General features: G+C 57.6%; 1 protein-coding gene and 1 long non-coding RNA gene across 4 annotated transcripts in view; one reads left to right on the top strand and one right to left on the bottom strand.

Annotated features, from left to right (window-relative positions):
- The first annotated feature begins 7,432 nt into the window (after positions 1-7,432).
- The window catches only part of AHNAK (AHNAK nucleoprotein), a 100,188-nt gene continuing 88,574 nt past the window's right edge, over positions 7,433-19,046 (top strand). Inside the window, exons 1-4 of one of the 3 annotated variants that reach the window (XM_070359603.1) lie at positions 7,433-7,620; positions 17,446-17,545; positions 17,818-17,974; positions 18,398-18,585. In XM_070359603.1, coding sequence (XP_070215704.1) covers positions 17,818-17,974; positions 18,398-18,585 — 345 coding nt within the window. In that variant the 5' untranslated portion in view covers positions 7,433-7,620; positions 17,446-17,545. The remainder of the gene's footprint in view (positions 7,621-17,445; positions 17,546-17,817; positions 17,975-18,397; positions 18,586-19,046) is intronic. The other 2 variants (XM_070359601.1, XM_070359602.1) reach the window with 2 other exon arrangements.
- LOC138984683 (uncharacterized) lies at positions 10,017-11,562 on the bottom strand. Its single transcript, XR_011461939.1, has 3 exons — positions 10,920-11,562; positions 10,209-10,371; positions 10,017-10,096 (listed from the first exon to the last, which is right to left on the bottom strand). It is a non-coding gene; the product is annotated as an uncharacterized lncRNA (long non-coding RNA).

Raw genomic sequence — 19,046 nt, forward strand, 5'->3', positions numbered from 1 at the left:
GGGGAGGTTTCCCGTGGCAGAGTCACTTTCGTGACGTGCAGGGGAGGCTCGCGCAGGAGCTGGCAAACCCCGCGCCCAGGGTGCGGCTCAGGCCGACAGGCGCTGGGGTCGCGGGGTGGAAAGGGATGAGGGCGCTGCGAGTGGGTCGAGAGCTGAGGACAGGGCAGGGTCTTGGAGAAAAGGGATGGGGGAAAGAGGAGGCTGTTTCATCCGCTTACTGGACAGATTCTCAGCGCCTCCAGAAAGAGAGGGTGAGAAACTGGAGAGGGGGCCAGGGCTCAAGAGGTGCCTTTGACTGCAGATAAAATCTTTACAGAGGCTAGAGTGTCAATGGGAGGACGAGTCTTGGTTTAACTTGTAGATAAACCAGTAGATACTGGTCAAAGCAGCTATTTATTTTAGCTTTGTTGGTGCTTCTGCTTAAGTCACTTATTAAAAAGTCAAAAGCCTTTTAAGTTCTTCCAAGAAAGACCTAGATTATCTTTTCCTCATGTCCTGGTTGGAGCGGGAGCTGGACAGCTGCTGCTCACACTGGGTCGGACCCATCCCACCAGCTGCCCACATGCCCCAAGTGTGCCAGTTCCCCTTTTGAAGGGTGGGGGAAGGGTCTAGAATGTTGAAGAGAGAGGCATGAAGTGCTTTGAAGACTCCACCCAGTCATTTCTGAAACTGATACAGTGGTTTTCATGGCAACCTTTCATGGCATGTCCTCAGAATGCAAACTTTCCCTCCAAACATGAAATGGATTTTCCTGGGTGAGTGTGGCTTCCCTGATTCACCCATCAGCAGTACCTCTGGGACACTGTCACTTCCCCCACGTGATTTGATCGGTTCTGTGTATGTCAGAATGTCATTCTGGGGCATCCACTGTCTTTATTCTTTGCCTAATGCTATGGAGCTAAAATATTGGCGCTCCAGAAAGGTTAGAGAAACTATGCCACCTGCTCTTGTCTGTTTGCTCTAATCAGGCTGGCATGGCTCCCAGAGGAGGCTGTGTTTTACTCCAGTGGACTGACTGGGGTGTCCCAGTACCTCAGCACCCGAGGGATGGGTGGAGTGGTAGGTGATGGCGGTTGCTGGAGAGTAACCCTATATTCACTTGAATCTCTTGTAAGAGGGAGAATGTCTTGGGTAGTTAGGGCTGGGTCAATGGCAAAGGTATCCTTCGTGACCCTGGATCTCTAGACGTTCCTGGATTTTTTTCATTCTTGTAGCCCCCTCCCCTGCTGTAACCACCCCTTTTTGTTTTCCTAATTTCCTCGGGATTCCAAAGACAGCCTGTTGACCTTACTTTGTTTTATACAATGGGCAGGCTTTGCGCTGAGCCAGAGCTGGATGGTCATTCAGTGTTTGGGGCTATTTCTGATCAGATCTCCTGTGGAATGTGCCTCCCTCTACTTCCAGCTGCCCCCTCCCCTCCGCAGCAGGAACAGCTGTCATGTGAGGGCCTCTCCCGCTGGCTCAGCCCTTTTGCAATCATCTGGCTGGCTCTGCCAGGATGGGGGTGGATAGTGAGGATGGGCAGAGCCAAGGGGTAAGCGAGGGGACATGGCAGGTCAGGGGAGCCATTGGAGGGTAGGGAGGGCTATGGAGTGGAAGGCAGAAGGATTGCCAAGGCCAGGCAGGAGGAGTGGGAGCCAGGTCGGGGAGGTTAGGGCACTCATCAAAGGGACGCGGGGGCCCACACTGGAATTGGAAGCTTTCTAAGTTGTAAGGGAGAGTTGGTTATAGCGGGACCTTGGCTGGTCATTCTCCACGGAGATCTGCATTTCCCTGACTCACAGGGGAGCCGAGGGGTGCCTTCCTGCCTGTCGGCCTCTGTGCGGGGACCTGAGTCACCGAGTTGCCTGGGGTGTTGGCTGCCCTACGGTGGCCTTGCCTGTGCCCGTGCCCCGCCCACTTCTACTGTTAGGACAGGGGTTAGCAAACACACCCCTTTTATCCCACTGTGTTCAATAGCAACTCTCCATCTCTTTGACTCAGTCTTACAGAATGTACCTCTGGGAGACCACAGCACGTAGTCCCTTTCTTTCACCTAAGAGGAAACTGGAGTCCAGAGAGGGAAGTGACTTATCAGGGGTGCATGCTTCTCTTTCCACAGTTCTTGCAGCCGCTCAACTGAGTCACTTTTGCTCCCCAAAAAAGAGCAGAAGGGTGCTTCTCCCAAAAGTGGTGGACAAAGCACACTAGGTTTTGGAAGCCAGGAAGAGGGTGGTATCAGCCCGAGAAGGACAGCCCCGACCTGAGTAAGGCTCGTGGAAGTGGAGCAGGTCCTAGGGCAGGGTCAGCCCTAGCGATCCAAGTCCCTGGGGCGGCGGGCAGAGGGCACAGGGTGTAGCAGAGGCGGGACTTCGAGTGACAGGAACCTCAACTATGTGGTGACTCAGGCTCTGGGCAGCCTAGGCCCTTCCTTCCCCGCTCAGTCTGATCCCCTTAAACTGGACTTGGGAAGTGTGAGCAGAGGACGGAGAGGGAAGCCCAGGCTGGTCTCCCCTTCCCCGGGGAACTGGGGGGAAAGCAGAGGAATCTGGAAAGTGTGGGAGAAAGGCAGAGTCCAAAAAAGGGGAGAGGAGACTGGTGCTCCCCTCTCCCGGCGCCTCCCTCATGCTCCCCGCTCCCTGCTGGGGAGGGGAGCTGGCTGGGGCGTTGGCTGCTTCGTTCATTCCAGCTCCCTCCCTCGGCTCCTGTTTACAAGTCCATCCGCCCAGTCCCTAGCTCAGCTTTGGGCTTTTTTTTTTTTCTCTCCCTCCCTCCCTTGACAGTCTCATTCAGTCCTGTTTTGCCACTTCTTTCCCTTAATCCTGGGTCCCCATTTCCTGTTATCTTTTTGCTCCCCCAGCATCCTAGCCCCAACAGTGCAGGGCCATCTAGGAATCCAGTTGTCACTGTTCATCCTCCCGCCCCACTCTCCCTGCTCCCTTTTTGCCCCGCTTCACTTGCCCGGACAGCATTTCTTTGCCTTCTTACCTCCCAGTCTCTCTACTCAGGGCCCTGGGTCTTGTCTCTTGTTCTCTAATCAGCTTTAACTTGGGTTCTGCTTGGGCCTGAAGATCTCAATTAGGACTGAGTGTAATGGGAGGGTTTCCGGTATCCCAGCTGTCTGATCTGAGCAATTCAGGAACTCCTTATTTGAAGCCTGAGCTTTAAATACAGGCTAGGATTTGAATTGAGCTGGAGGAGGATGGGTTGATTTGGCTTCCTATGTTGAGTTTGAGTTTGGAGTTTGAGAATTGCTTAGAAAATAATGTTTGGATCCCAGAATCACCCAATAAACTTGCTGCTCCATTGGGGAAGATGATAGATTAGGAATCAAAAGTGAGAGACTTCCCTGGTGATCCAGTGGCTAAGACTCTGATCTCCCAATGCAGGGGGCCTGGCTTCGACCCCTGATCAGGGAACTAGATCTCACATGCCAAAACTAAGATCTGGTGCAGCCAAATAAATATATATTTTTCAAAGAATTGAAAGTGAATGGAGAAGGGCCTGGTGCTTGGCAGGGATGCTCATGTCTGAGCTGGTGTGTTGTATAGGGTGGAGAGGGGGGTCTGGGAAATGCCCTGTGACTCAAAAAAGGGGTGACAGTAATTTCTGTGCTCCTAAGGCTGACATGCCAAAGGGCCCCCGACTGGACGAAAAGTCTGCTTTCAAAGAGATTGAGAACAGATTGCACCTTTCACTTCCTTCCTGGGATCAGAGTTTAAAAGCCATGATGACTCGTAGAGCAATCGCATCTTTTCTTCCTCATCATGCACTGATTTCAGAGAAGGGGACTGTGGGGAGAAGGGAAGGGAAGGGGAATCCCCTGGCACAGGGCCTGCCCACAGAGCGCCCCTTTGTGGTTGCTATGGGAACAGGCATAATAAGAACAAAACAGAGGCACGTTGCCTGGCAACACAGGAGCCCAGGGTTCATCACACACATACTACCTACAAATCAGGGAACCCCCGGGGAGGGAGTGGCACTTTTGGTGAAGCCGGGGTATCCCAGTGATGACGAGTCCTAGAGCTGACCTTGCTTTTCCAGTGGGTCTGGAGGACTGTGTGGTGTGGGACACTTCTGAAGGGCAGTGGAGGACCAGCGGGAAGGCTGAAGTCCTCTCAGATCACTGGGTAGCTCTTACTTTGATGGGGAAATCTGAAACAATGTTCAGAAGGAGGGAACTCCTTTTAACTAAAAAATAGTGTGTCTTTGTGGGGGGAGTAAGATATGGGTGTAAAAGATCTGGAAGAAAAAAATGACATCCAGTTTTTCCAAAGCATGGGACTCACAGTACAAGGTAGCTTAGCATCAGAGGCTAGATCCTTCTGGACTAAGCACCTGGGGGCAGGGATTCCATCTTGTCAAGGACTCCGTTACCTGTACCACCACCACCACCATCACCTACCCCTGGCCCAGTGCTGGACACAGTAAATGTTTGTGCAAAGCTGCATGAGAGAACTACATGTGGGGGCTGAGAGTGAGGGGAACCTCGTGGGGTACAGGATGCTGTTGTATAAAGAACAGGAACTTTGGGGGGAGTTCTCTGGTGGGCCACTGGTTAAGACTCCAAGCTTCCAATGCAAGGGGCGCAGTGCAGGTTCGATCCCTGGTCAAGGAACTAAGATCCTACATGCATGGCCAAAAAAATTATTTAAAAAAACAAGATGAACAAGGGCTTTGGGGCCAGTTATATCTGCAGTTTATTCATTCATTCATTCATTCACTTTTTTAGCAAAGTGTTCTGGCTTGATTGCTAGGTGCCAGCCACTGCTGTAGACACAGAATACGCAGCAGGAAACAAACAATGCCTGCCCTCCTGGAGCTTAGATGTGGATGGGAGCTTTGAGTCCGGCTTCTGAAGGTTATGTGATTTTAGGTAAATCACTGCCCCTCTCCCAGACCATTTCCTTCCTGCGTGTGAGGATTAAATGGGCTGACACACGAGGTGCCTACAGCAGTGTCAGACAAGATCACCATGAAGGTAGCTCTTGGGGAGGAGGGGTGAAAGGCGGAGGCTACAGCAGTAGGCAGAAGGAGAAGGGGTGGCAGAAATCTCTCAAAGTGTTGCGTCTCCAGTTGCACCATTGAAGACTGTTGAAAATATTCCCTTTCCCTGCCAGCTTTGGTGTGGCAAATAGGGTCATGGCTTTTTAGGGGCAGAGTCTAGTTTACCCCTTCTGTATCCTCCTAGCCTAGAAGCAGGGAGGAGCCACTCCCCAGGACCACCTCCCACCAGGTATCCTGACACTCGTGCCCCTGAACCAAGTACCTGGACAGTAATCCCTGCTCTGCAGCTGCTCCCCAGACCGGCCTCTCCTGCCTTCTTCTCTGTTGACCAAGAGGGTGGCCAGAACAAACAATGGAGCTGATAAGTTGGCTCTGAGCCCAGGACACCAGCCTCTGCTCTTTCACTCCTGGGGGGTTGAGGGAGTCCCAGCTGAGTTGAAGGCGCAATATTCACACCCTCCCACACTCTTCCTTTCCTGTTTCAGCCCCTCCCTCCAAATTCCCATGGCCCTTTGTGCAGACCCCTATCTTTGTGGCATATGTCATATCGTAGCTATCTTTCTGAAAAACCTGTCGATCAGCTCCCATTTTAACATGCATTGGAAACCCTCACACTTTCAAGGAACCAAATGATTCATTTCGTAAAGTTAATACTCCTCTGATAAACTGTTAACTGTGGTTATTTTGGGGGAGAGGGACTAACTTGGGGGTGGAGGGAATCATCTACTTTTTACTGTTCTGCTTTTCTGTGCTGACATCCTTCACCCTATAGAGGTATTGATTTTATCTCCGAAACAGCAACAAGGATTAATCAGATTTGTAGGGTCACGGGCCACTTTATCTGTATTCTTGGTCTATATTTAAAAAACTGAATACATGTTATTTAATATGAAATAAAATTTAAAAATTGATATCGGAAATAATTAGCTGTTGGTTTTATTTTTTTAAAGCATCCCAAAGTTGAATTTTTTTTTTCTTTAAATAAGGTAGGTGCTGGGAAAGAGAAGCAGACCACAATGGAGGTGGAAGTGATTCTAAAAGTCTGGGTTTCTGATTCTGTGCTTGTGATACAGGTGGTGGAACTGCCTCTGCTCTAGGTTTGAGTCACTGTGTGTGCGAGAGAGAGAGAGAGAGAGAGAGAGAGAGAGAGACAGACAGACAGAGAGAGAGACAGAGAGAGAGAGAGAGAGAGAGAAAATATGAGAGATTGCCAGTGCCCAAGTCTGTGCTTTGACTATGTGTCTCTGCATGTCTGTGCCGGTCTGAATGCCTACACACGTGTCTCCACCTTTCTGTGTCCATTATCTGCCTGCCTGCCTGTCTGTGGCTCCTTTGGCTGGGTCTTCCCTCCCCCACGCCTGTACCCTATGCCGGTAACTGGACCTGGGACACAGCCCCCAGGGCTGGCAGCGGAGTTGGCTGTTGGGTATTTTTAGCCTGTAAACATGTTTGCCATTTCAGAGGACAGGGCCGCTGGTCTCAGCCCCAGCCCACTCAGGATGGTACAGCGGGCCAGGTCTTCTCAGGTCTCCAGCCTGGGGTCTCACTTCCCCAGCATTCCAGAGGAAAGACAAACTGGCTCCACGTGGGCAGTGGGTGGCCATCCAAAAGAGAGGATAAGAGGATTCATGGGGGTGAAGCCAGAAGGCCCCCCCGCACCCCGTCATTAAACGTTTAATAAAATCTCCGTGTAGTTAGAAGTGGCTGTGGGAAATGGCTGTAAAATTGGAAACTCAGCGTCCAGGGGAGTGGGGCGGTGGAGGAGGGGGTCCGAGCAGAAATAGAGGAAAGTGGGGGACAGGGAGGTAGGCAGCGCGGACTCTGATCCTGCAAGGGGTGCGGGCCTGACTCCCGTGTCGCTGCAGCGGCCAGAGAGGCACGGTGGCGCTTGGGGCGCTGGTGACCCTGACTCCAGCAGGTGGGGCCAACGTCTCCAGGCCGGTTCTGGGGGCGGGGAGGGGCTGAGGGGCGCCCAGAAAGAGGGAGGGCGAGAAGTGGGCGCGGCTGCGTGAAGAACCAAGTGAAAAACCTGGGGCCTAGGATTAGAAGGGTAGTGGGCAGCGTTGAGAGAAAACTCAAAGGTCCGCTTCAGGCTGGAGGTCGCGGCTGAATCACTCAAGCCCCTCCAGGCGCCGGACCCCTTGGGTCCTTCCTGCAAAATGGGCTGATTCGCAGGTCCAGCTTCCAAGAGTTTCTTGCAGAAGAAGCCACCCGCCTAAGTCAGGGGGCAAATCCAGGCCCGGTGGGGCCGGGGTGGGCAGTGGATGGGGGCTGGGGAAGGCAGCACCTCGGATGTGCCGCGCCCCCGGGTCCCCGCGGCCCCCGTGCCCTCCCAGCAGCCCGCTCTCGGGTCCCAGCAGGGTCGGCCCGGCTCGCCCGTCCCAGCCCAGCTCCGGCCCCGCCCGGCCCCGCCCTCTCCCCACAGCTCGGGGCAGACCCGCCCGCTGGAGCCGGAGTTACAAGAGCCGCCTCCGCGCGCAGGGGCCCGGCCACTCGGAGCAGCTCCGCCGCGGGGACTGCACCGCCCGCCCTGCCGGACCCGCCCCGACCGGGGCTCGCCGCCTGCAACAGCCGCAGCACCGCGACCTCGGGCTCCGCGCCGGCTATGGCTGTGCCCTGGGGCTGAGCGCGCAGGTAGGGGCCTCCGGCGCACCTTGGCGCGATCGGGGAACGCGACGCCGGGAACGCGGGAGGGGAGGTGGGTGGCAGGACTTGGGCGAGGCTCTTTGGATGGGTGTCACTGTGAAGGCTCAACTTGGAGCAAGGTGGGCAGTCCCGGGCCGCCACGGGGAGGCCAACCGTGGTGTCCTGGAAAAGGAGCTCTGCCTCTGGAGTTGGGGCGTTGGAAGGGGCGCAAGTCGGGCAAAGTTGGAAAATCCTCCGAGGAGCGGTTTGCTCCAGTCCGTCTGTCTCTCGAGGGCTGATCGTTGTCCCTGCTGCACGGCCGGGCTCCGGTTCTTTGCCCAGTAACCCGTCCCACCCCCTCCTTCTCCATGGGGCGGTGGCTCGGCGAGCTGCTCCGCGCCTATTCCGTGTTTACTGGAGAAGTTTCCGAGATCGCGGCGCGGCCCCTCGGCCCCTCCCGGCGCCCCTGCGCCCCCGCGCCGCGCACCCCGTCCGCCGTCCCTCCCCGCGCCCCACACCTCCGCCCCTGACTTCGCGTCCCGAGTCCTCCGGGCCCCACCCAGTTCTGCACCACCAGCCTCTCCCTTTCTGGCTCCCGGCGGCCCCTCAGCCTCCCTTCAGCTGCCCCGCCCTAGTCTTGCCCCTCTGTGTTCCCAGCTCCAGAAAAAATCCCTTCTTCCTCTAGGGCGGCGGAGCCGGGAAGTTTGCAGCGCGCCCCGCGGCGGGACGGGTGGGAGTGGGGGTGGGGGACATAATTGGGGAGATTCTTGCACTGGGGGTGGGCGGGGAGTGGGGCTGTGCAGCGGCGCGGCCCTCGGGACCGCCCCTTCCCCTTCAGAGGCGGCGCTCTCTCCCCAACTCCACTCCCAAACCCGTCCGGGCGGGATGGCCTCCGCCCCAGCGCCTGGCTCGGCGCCAGCAGCCTGAGGAATGTGGTGGTTGGAGCCGGTGACTAATTCAAACCAGAACTCGGGGAGGAGTGGCGAGGGGTAAAGGGGAGGGGGGCGACGGGGCTTGTGTGGGAGGCGGGGGCCGGAGTCCGGCGGGCGTAGGGGGAGGAGGGCTCAGCTCCCCTCCCCGGACCCCTCCGCTCCCGCGGCGCGCTCTTGGGGCGACGGCGGAGGGGCGAGGTCCTGCTGGAGAGTTGGAAAGTCTCCGGGCTTAGGGTGTGTTCGGAGAACTGTGTTATATAAGGCTTTCCCATGCCGGGAGAGGGTGTGCAGTGCGCGAGGGCTGGCCCTCCGCTGGCGGGCTCGGTGCCCCCTGCAGTGCCAGGGCCCCGGGATGCGGGGGCGCAGCCCTTTGGCGTCGCTGGCCACGAGGGACACGTGGGTCTGAGCAAGGCTGACTCTGCTCCGTGGGTGGGAGGGGAGCCTAATGGGCAGAAGGGGCATCCAGCTGGACCCCTGCACTACGTGGGGAGGGCACTGGCGCCTCTGCACGTTGTGGCCCCAGAGAATTGTGAGCCTCGTGTGTGCCTGTCGCAGGGCGTGGCTGCCACCCAGGAGGTGGTGAGGTGCCCCCAGGGAGCCTGCTGCTGGGTGCCCTGTTCTGCGGAGTGGATCTCTGAAAAGGCACCGTGGGATCCTCCCGTGCCAGCGAGGTCCTTAGCGCAGGTCCTGGACCTTTGCAGGAAAAGGGACCCAGAGAGTTACCTCCGGGTTCTGAAACAGTTTCCTCGACTAGGATCCAGCCTCTGACTGCAGGGATTGTGTGCCCTGTGGTGCACAGCCTAGAACGTGAGAGAGACTGGGTTGATTTTGGGCAACACAGTGATGCATTGGAGGGCTGGGGTGATAGAAGAAGGCAACGGAGTCAGGGGAAAGGAGAGAGGCTGAAGATGCATTGGAAGGCATTTTAGGGCCCCCTCACCAGGGCTGGGTCTAAATTCGGGGAGTAAGATTCTCCTTTGGTGCTCTGTCTCTTCTGCCCCCAGGAGGGAAATCCCTGGGGCAGGGTGTGGCACTCACTTCCTTTCTGAAGCTCATTGGGGAAGCTTCCTTCTCGTTGGCCCCCAAGGATGATGGGTTGGGCTAGCCCTTGATTCGGGTGTGTATGCCGAGTGGGGAGAGAAGGGAGCCCGAAGCTGAGGGGTGAGGTGGGGGGGAGAGGACGGGAAGGTGGGTGGGGGCATGAGAGGTGGGCTAGCAGAGGACGAAGGGTCTGGAGTATTGGCAACGGGGATCGGAGGGTGTCTGTGGCCCTCCCCAAAGCCTTGTCCTTGAAGGTTATACGCAGCGACATTGTTCAGGAAGCCAGGACACATAAGAAGCCACATAGGTGGGGCTTACTGCTGATGCTGGGGGGCCCCGCAGCAGTGATTCGGGGGTCCTTGTTGGGGCAAGTTTGTGAAGAGCTGAGGACTTGAACCAGCCAGACTCTGGTTGGCTCCTCCCACCCACGGAGCAGAGTCAGCCAGTTGAGGGGAATGTGACTGCAGGTCCAGGGCTCAAAGTGGGACCCAAAAGAATGACTCCTGGAAGACCTGTGAAGGGAGATGGCCATCATCGGTCAAGGGCAGGGAATGGGCAGGGGGGTCCCAGGGTCACCTTCATCCCAGGAGGGCCTTGGCTGGGGGTTTCTCGGGCACCACCGACCCGGATTCCTAGGCTCAGTTGGAATGGGCTGGCTGGCCCTGGCCGAGCACGCCACCCCAAGCCTGAGGAGCTGGTTTGAGAGGTTGGGGCGAAGCTGTGGAGGTGGAGGAGTGTGTGGATCTCTGGGGCGTGGTCATCACCTTCCTCAGCACTTGGGAACCGCCTGGGGACAGGCAGAAGCAGACTGGGAGAGCTAGTCCGACTCCTGCTGGTAACTCTCCCCTGCTGACTCTCACCTCCCCACCACACCCAGGAAACCCCAGCTTCTCTCTCTCCCTGGAGCTGGGCTGACCAGGGGCATGTGCACATGAGGCAGGGGGGTCGCCCCTGGAGAGGGGTGGGAATGGGACGTTTCAACTGGTGTTTGCTAGGGCTTTCTGCTGTCCCATTGCCCCCTGACGGGCTTCATCCAGGCTCCCAGGGAGCTGGCATTTCCCTGGGCTCTGACCATCCCGCTGGGCTCCCGGCCTTCCTGAGCTGACTGGTTTCCTCCAGGCTTGGGTGAGCCTAAGAGGCATAGTGGGGGGAGCGGGGGTCTCCTGGGTGGGCCACAGTGGGCTCAGCAGGAATGTGTGTGTTGATGGACCCTCTCTTCCTCCCTTCAGCTTCCAGACGGCCAGATGGGCTGTTGTAGGGGAGGTCCCAGCTCTGGGGTCACTGTTTCATGGTGGCCTTGAGACTGACTGCTCATGTCAGAGCTGAGAATGTTACCTGTGAGAGGGCGTCTCTGGCTGGCGGGCCGGTCCTGAATGCGTCACCTCTGCTTGCGTCTGGGGCGCAGCGGGCAGGGGGTAGTCGTGGGACTATGCCCCGGTGGTGGTGGAGGTTTCATGGGGGCTGCGGGGGGAAGGACTCCAGTGAGTTTCTCTGTCTTGGACAGTTCTAGGCCCTGGAGTTTGTGTCCAGAGGCCTGAGGGAGGGTGAGCACAGGCCTGGGCGTGAGGCCGTGGCTGATGGAGGCTTCAGGGAGGGGCATCCTGCCCTGTCCCCCGGGGGCCGGAGCGGAGGTTCTAGGGGAAGGGGAAGCGCCTGGCCAGGCTGGGGGTGGCTCTTTGGCAGCTGGGCCGAGCAGCCTGGCCGCGAGCCCCTGCACTAGCGGGGCCCGGCCGCTGGGCGGAGAGCTGGACCATGGTAGCTCCCAAACTGTAATCTATCCCCCAGGGCGAGACTGGGCGAGGGAGTGAGCTCACCCCTCCTCAACTCAGCAGGGTGCTTCCCACCCACCCACCCCACATCCTTGAGCTGGTGTCTTCATCCTAGCTGTCCTGGGTCAAGGCCCACTCTTCTCTGGAGAGGTGGCTAGGTGTGGGGACTGCTCGCATGGGGAATGTAAAGCTGCCCCAGAGCCCCCCCACTCCAAGAACCCCCCAGTTCCACAAGGAAGTCCCTCTGGGTCAGGGAAGGAAGATAGAATCTCTCTTCTGGCTGGAAGCTTGAACTTGGACCACTGGGGCTAGGGGAGTGAGAGGGGCCAGGGGACAGAGGTGGAGAAAGACCTCTGGGCCTAGCCCTGGAAGCAGCTGGCCCCCAGGGGTGGGGGTAGGGAGCTGCCCTGGAAGCTGAGGTGCAGGGAAACTCCAGCATGGTGATGAGGGGCCAGGGAGAGGGACTGGAGGGGAGGATAGGGCTGGGTGATGAGGCTGGAGAAACTTCTTCCTGGTGGGAGGTGTGGGTGGGGCCAGCGGCCCAGGCAGCCAGGGAGGAGCTCGCAGGTGCACACAGACTCTGGACACCAGGTTAACAAGAAGCAGGCTCCCTCCGTGATGGACTGGGCTTGGGGCTGCCCAGACTCGAGTCTGCTGTGAGCTGGTGGAGGCAGGGACTGTGAGCCTGCTCTGGGCTGGGAGGGGTTGGGGATTCAGGAGTGTGTCTGCATGCATTGGGTGGGTCGTCTGTTGGCCTTGCGAGTCTTTGATCATCTCACCAGTGCCCATATTGCCCGTGTCTTGCAACATGTTGGTCAGATTCTCGATGATAATTTGACCTCCCCAACACACACACCCTATGCAAGTTGAAAGTGCCCCTAGGGGTGTGCTGCCCAGAATCAGCTGACCTCAGAGTTCTTGGTGCCAGCGTAGACTCGGGAGATAACTGTGCAATCTACTCCATTTAGAATGGGACAGGTTTTTTTTTCAGACCGAGGTCTGGCAGCTGCGTACATGGAGATCCATTTGGAGGTTTTAGCACCCAGGAGAGAGGCCACCCCTCTCTTCCTCCTTGTCCTCTGACCTGGGCTCTGCCTGTCAGGGCTGTTCCCATTTCCCAGTGATTGGGAGTGTTTGCCTTAACCTGCTGGGGCCTGTCTCCAGGTGGGCCTGTCTCTTGGTCTCACCTGCTGGGGTCCAGAGAGTCTCCAGGTGAGCTGCGTTCTGGATAGCTCAGGACTTCTGAGTCCTAGGGACATAGTGCTGATGAGCCTAGAACCACAAGGGCCCTCAGATCCTGGGCTTTGGGAGACCTGGGGCTCTGCCCATTCTGGGTTTGGGGTCTCCGAGCTGGGTCGGGACGAGGCTGGTGTGTGGGCACAGAGGCTGGTGGCCACTCACCTTTCCTCCTATGCTTGTGACACTTGATGGGCATCACTGCTTCCTGGGGGTCTCCTGCCCCTACCCAAACCTCAAGCCCTCTCTTTCTTGTGTTTTAACATCCCCTGAAGCATCCTGGTCCCACTCTGTGGGTCTCTCTTTGGATGAGTCTGGAGGCTTGTCTGGCCCCCTTTGGGTATGTCTCTCCGGCGCTCACTGGGCCTCCCTCCACGTAGATCTCTCTCGCTTGTGCATCTTTCTCTGTGGTTTCTCATCCTGTGTCTGTGTTTATTCGTGTCTTCATCCCTTTCCCTGGTTAAGACTGTTGGCCTCGGAGTCCGAGATCCCTGGGCTCGCATTTCACTTCTGTCTCATACTCGGGCAAGTCATTTAACCTCGGGGCCTGTTTCTGCACTCTAAAATAAGGATGTTAATTCTTAATCACATGGGATTGTTTGGGAAAGAAAGGGGACCCCAGGCATGGAACCAGCACAGTCCTGGAACCAGCACAGTCCTGGGGCACTATGGGAGCTTGGCAAAATTCTTTCTCTTCACCTGGGAGGGGTTGTTTCTTATAATGTGGCTCTTTCTCTTCCTCTTTACAGCCTGGTGAGTTCGCGAGAGTAGATGGCCTCTCTGGGTGTGTCTCTCTTTTCTCTGAATATCCCAGCCCCTGGCCCTTGGCTCTGTGTGTGTTCGTGGCTTTCTGACTGGTGGAAGTCTCAGCTCTGGTTGTGAGTCATCTTGTTCTCACCTTGGGGTACTGCTTCTCTGGGGCCTGTGTGTCTGGTGGGTCAGTTTGCCCGTGTGCTAGGTAGAAGTGTTGCTGTCTGTGTCCTCCCCATTTCGGGCTGGCATGCTTCTTTCCGTCTTGGCATGTCACCTTTGATGTCCTGCCTTTGGAGGGCATATGCACAAACTCAGGTCCCTCTGCTGTGTATCTTGACTTCAGGTGTGGTGCGTGGAGGCACTGAGGCGTACGGACCTGACTCTCAGGGTGTGTGTGTGTGTATCAGTTCCTGTCGTCTTGACACTGACCCTGGCTGCGACGTTGTCTTTGGCTGCTGCAGCAGTTAGGCTGCGCCCCCTCCCTGGCTGTGTTCACACTGGCTCTCGGGCAGAAGGGATTTCCTGGGACCAGTGGGAGAACATGCCCTTCTAGGGGGTCACAGCTGGCGGGGACCATCTTCCCCGGGCAAAGGGTCTGCTTCCTGGTCTTCTCCTGGGTCTGCCTGGGTGTTGCCCACCCAGGGCAGAGATCTGCAGAGATGGCATGGGCAGAACCCTGCTGCATGCACATCCTCTTTGTGGTTTTGAATCATCAGGGCAGCTTCGTTCTTCTCTAGCTGCTTCTGGCCTGAATTTCTTGCACTCTGTCCCTGCAGCCTCAGATGTGCGTCCTCTGCCTTGAAGCGGGAGTATCCCTGCCACGTCACTCCTTTTTTGCCCTCCAGGCAGCCCTCTGCCTTAGAGGGTCTCCACTCTAGCCCTTCCCACCATGAAGGTTGCTGTGAGCTGGTGTCAGGTGCCAGGGGCAGCTGGCAGACCTGGGCGTTCTAGGGCCCCAGCATTCCCCCATTCTCAGGGCTCCAGACCCCACTCTCCCCATCTGTCAATAGCAGGCAGTGCCGTCCCACAGAACTTTCTGCAGTGGTGGCAGTGTTCTGTATTTGGGCTTGTAATATGGTAGCCATGCGTGGCTGTTGAGCTCGTGAAATGTAGTTCCTACAACCTATGGGCTAAATGTTTAACTGAATTTAAGTTAGGGCTTCCCTGGTGGCTCAGATGATAAAGAACCTGCCTGCAATGCAGGAGGACCCAGGTTCAATCCTTGGGTGGGGAGGAGCCCCTGGAGAAGGGAATGGCAACCCACTCCATTATTCTTGCCTGGAGAATCCCACTGATGGAGGAGCCACATGTGGCCTAAGGGTTCTTCCAGCTCCAAGGGCTTTGAGAGCTTCTGACCCTTGAGGAATGTGTAGAATTCCCCAAGGCTCCAAAGACTCTGCTTTGGGCAGCAGCAGGGTGGAGCCCCTAGCCCCCCGGGAAAGTTGGCTTCACCTGACATGTGGGAGAAGAAGGAATGACCCCCTGGGTTTGCTACAGGCCCCAGGGGTGGGGGAGACCACCGGCTGGGATCCAAGTGCAGAAAATAGGCCCTTGCCACTGTGGCCTCGAATCCCCTGTCAGCACCCCTGTGTACCGCCAGGTCAGATGGAAGGGGAGGGGAGGGGAGTCTTGCCTGGCTGTGCCAGGAGGTGAGGCCTGAGCCAGGGCAGGCAGGGTGGTTGGCAGCCCCACCTGACTGGGAAGCCAGCGGGTGCCCCGCCAGGATCAACCTGCAGCCTCTAATCCAGCACCTCCCGTTCTCACAAGCTGTGGTCCCTTCTCCACTCATGATGTCCTCCTCATTAGCCCCTGGGGTGGAGGCATGTGGCTGATCCCCGCTTCTGAGCTTCCCACTTGGGCTTCCGGGGGCTCCGGGCCGGGGGCTCTGGGCCAAGCAGCTGGCAGGGAAGCCCATTGCTTCTTCCTGGAGCCCCAGCCCCTCCGGCATCCAGGGCCCTGGCCCATGAAGCGGGTTTTAGGTGTGACCCTTGGCGTGTCTGGAGCTGTTGCAGCCGCAGTGACTCACTGGGGAAGGAGGGAGGGTGGGGCTGAGATGTGGGCGAGGGTGAGCTTACTGGCTCTCCGCCCCCCTTGCCGGCTGCTGGCTCAGCACCAGGATGCGAGGCTGAAAAAAGGGGCCCTGCTCAAGGAGGAAGAGAGGGTGCCAGCGCACTCAGTGGCTTCGGGGAGCTGCAGAGCCCTTGGGTGGAAGCCTTTTTCTTCCCCTCCAGGTCTGGCTCCCCCCTTGTCTGCTGGGCTGGCTACTCAGTGCTGGAGGCTGGGGGAAGGACTGTTGAAGTCCCGGCTTTTGCTGTTTCTCTGTGGGAAGGGTCAGCCGGACTTCGGTAGGAAGGGAGGAGGTGATTGCCCCAGCTGACACCTGTACCAGCAGGCTGCCCGCTGGCCTCTTGGCCGGCACCTGCGCTGACATAAATACCACACGAGAGAGTACCGGTGGTTGGGGAACAGTGTCTGTGGCTGTCTTCATCGGTATTATGATCTGCCTGACATTGGAAGTCCTACGTGCTCATGAATTTCCATAAATCTTATCCTCAAAGGCAAACTCAGTACCTTCAAGATCCCGTTTAGATTTCATCCCCCCTCCAGAAGGCTCCCAAACCTTCTGGAACATTCTGAGGCCAGATTAGTCACGCCCTGAGCACCTTGCTCATAATTTATATCTGGGACAGGAACTAAATCTTTTTTTTTTTTTTTGGCTTTGCCATGTGGCATGTGGGTTAGTTCCTTGATTGGGGCTGGAACTTGGCCCCTTGCATTGGGAGCTCGGAGTCTTAACCACTGGGCCATCAGGGAAGTTCCAGGAACTAGGTCTTTTAACTCTCCATATGTGGCCCGTGGAGTGCGTTTGGAGGATACATCAGTGACGTTAGGTAACAACCTCGCGGAGCGTGTAATTCAGAGCTGGGCTGAGTGCCTCCGTCCCTTGCTGGTTTTCTCTGCAGCGGCCTGTACAATGATACAGGGGCGATCGGTATGCATGTATTAATTGATTAGTTGGCTGATTTCTGGATGTCAGCGGGTTTTCGGCTTTGGGCGAAACTCTCCACGACTTAATAGCGCCCCCTCGCGGTTTCACAGACGTGCTTCTGGGTGGCTGCCGCTGCCATTTTGTGTGGATGGCTGGAGGCTGGAGGCCCGCCTGCTGTCTCCCCGGGTGCCCCCGCAGCCAACAGCTGTAGCTGGAGGGTGTCTTTGCTCCTCACCTATGGGGACCTGGCTCCGGGCCCAGCCGGGGCAGCCCGATGGGCCCTGGCTTGCCACGTGCCTGAGATGGCGCCCCTGGACTGCAGCCTCTCAGGCTTGGGCCAGTGCTGAGGGGCCTGGGGCCTCCATTGCTCAGCCTCTGCCTGTAGCAGGGCCCCTGGAGCTCCAGCTGGCGAGTGTCCCCCTGGACCCAAGGCCGGGTTAGACAGGGTGACCCAGTGTCGCTGACCTTTGGCCAGCACCGGCCCGGCTTGCAGGTTGCCCATGACCCCCAGGGCTGGAGGCTCTGAGGAGGGGGATCTCACACGGGTTATAGCTGCACACCGGATGTGGTGTGTCAAGGGAAGAGTTACAGGCTCAGAGCCCAAGCATGTTGCTCTCTTATGGTGGACCCCGGCCAGCTGGCCTCTCTGAATCTCAGTTTCTCCATCTGCGCTGTAGGGCAGTAACATCTCCCTCCTGAAGCTGTTCCAAGGGACCCAGTGAGGATGTGGATTTGGGGAGGCTCCCGTGGGCCAGAGCTTTCCACTCATGCTCTTTCTCCTTCCTTCAGCCCTCATGGGGATCCTTTATTGTCTCCATTTGCACAGATGAGGAAATGGAGGTTCAGAGAAGTTAAGTGATTTGGCCTGGGTCACACAGCTGGCAAGATGCTGTGCCAAGATTGGAATCTGAGTCTGGCCTCTTCCAAAGCTCCTTCCCGTGATCCCAGCCTTGGAGAGTCACGTGTGAACGGAGTTGATGACAGTAGCGGGGTTGGGGTTTTGGTTTGGCCCCAGTGGACAGGACATCCAGCCATCTCTCTTGCAGAGCGGCTGGGGTGGGGCTGCGAGCGAGCCACCTGTTGAGTGAGAACCTGATCGTGACCTTTCCCCTAGACAGTGTGACCGAGATTCCCAAGAGATACCCTGAGGAGAGAAGAGGAAGGAGGGGCGGGCTCCTGGCAAGGCATCCGCTCCTGACCCAAGTCCTGCGAAGGTCAGTAGGAGGGAGGGGGAGGTGAGCGGGTGGGGAGTGGGGAGGGTAGAGACCTGGATGGGGCTGTAGCACGGAGCACGGGGCGGGGAGGGGCTTGGATCGGGGTGAGGGGCTGATTACCTCCGTTGTGGTTGCATCCACTGGCCCATTTCCGATTTGCCCCTTGTGCCTTGGGAGCTTGCCCACAGCAGAAGCCGGCACCTTGGAGACAGTGCCCCACTCCATGGCCTTCCACCCCACTGCCCTGAGCTCTGTTTCGTTATCCCAAACAGATGGAGAAAGAGGAGGAGACAACCCGGGAGCTGCTGCTGCCCAACTGGCAGGGCAGCGGCTCCCATGGGCTGACCATCACCCAGAGGGATGATGGCGTCTTTGTGCAGGAGGTGATGCAGAACTCCCCTGCGGCCCGCACTGGGGTGGTCAAGGAGGGTGAGTCTTGTCCTGGTGCGGGCTGGGGCTGGGATTAGTGGGGAGGCTGGTGGAGGGGAGGGCAGGGGGCAGCACAAGCGGGTGGGTGGCTGTGGAGTGCCCGGTCTCAGTGGCATCAGGATGGTCGGTACCCAAGCCCTGCCCTCCCCTGCCCACTCTTTGTTGCTTGTTCATTCACAGTCCTCGTGGGAGGCGGTCCTGTGGATTGGAGACGTTGTGCGTCCTCTGTTCTGACTCCACCACCCAGGAGCTTGGCCACTTTGAGCCAATTAGTTGTCCTCCTTGCCTCAGTTCCCTCATCTCTACCATGGGTGTTACCACACTTGTGAATCAGTCCAAGGGCCCAACGCAGAGTGCTGGGTTGTGGGTTGTGTCCCCGAGACTCTGGGTGGTCTTACCCACGTCTTGCTCCTTCCTGCTCAGGGGACCAGATTGTGGGTGCCACCATCTACTTTGACAACCTGCAGTCGGGTGAGGTGACCCAACTGCTGAACACCATGGGCCACCACACCGTTGGCCTGAAGCTGCATCGCAAGGGGGACCGGTCCCCTGAGCCTGGCCAGACCTGGACCCACGAGGTCTTCAGTTCCCACAGCTCTGAAGTGGTTCTGGTGAGTTCCTGGCTGGCCGGCTGCTCCCTGAGCTCCTCTGGCCACTCAGCTCCCTTTCCTGGGCCTCGCTTGTCCTTCCTTGCTTTTCTGTCCCACTCTCTGCCTCTGCTCTGCCGAGCCAGCCTGCTTCTCCTATTCACGTGTGGCCGCTACTGCTGCTAAAAAGTCTTCCGTTGGTCTCCTCAGAGGCCCCTGTGTGTGGGGACCCACTGATCAGTCTGGTCCGAAGTGCCGGGAGGCGGGCCGGCTGCTTTGCGAGGATCTTTGAAAATTATTTTCTCGGTGCCCAGCTCTGCCTCCCAGACATCATTTTTCTGTTTCCAGAGGCCTGGACTCGTCTGTGAGTCAGAGGCTGGGCAGCGAAGTGCCTGAGGGACGTTTCTCTGCTCCTTCCGATGGCTTGTTTATTTAACAAATAATGAGTCCCTCAAAGTGGAAGTGTTGAGCCCAGCACAACCGGG

This window comes from Bos mutus, chromosome 22, assembly GCF_027580195.1.
Source record: "Bos mutus isolate GX-2022 chromosome 22, NWIPB_WYAK_1.1, whole genome shotgun sequence".
Classification (NCBI taxonomy): Eukaryota; Metazoa; Chordata; class Mammalia; order Artiodactyla; family Bovidae; genus Bos; species Bos mutus.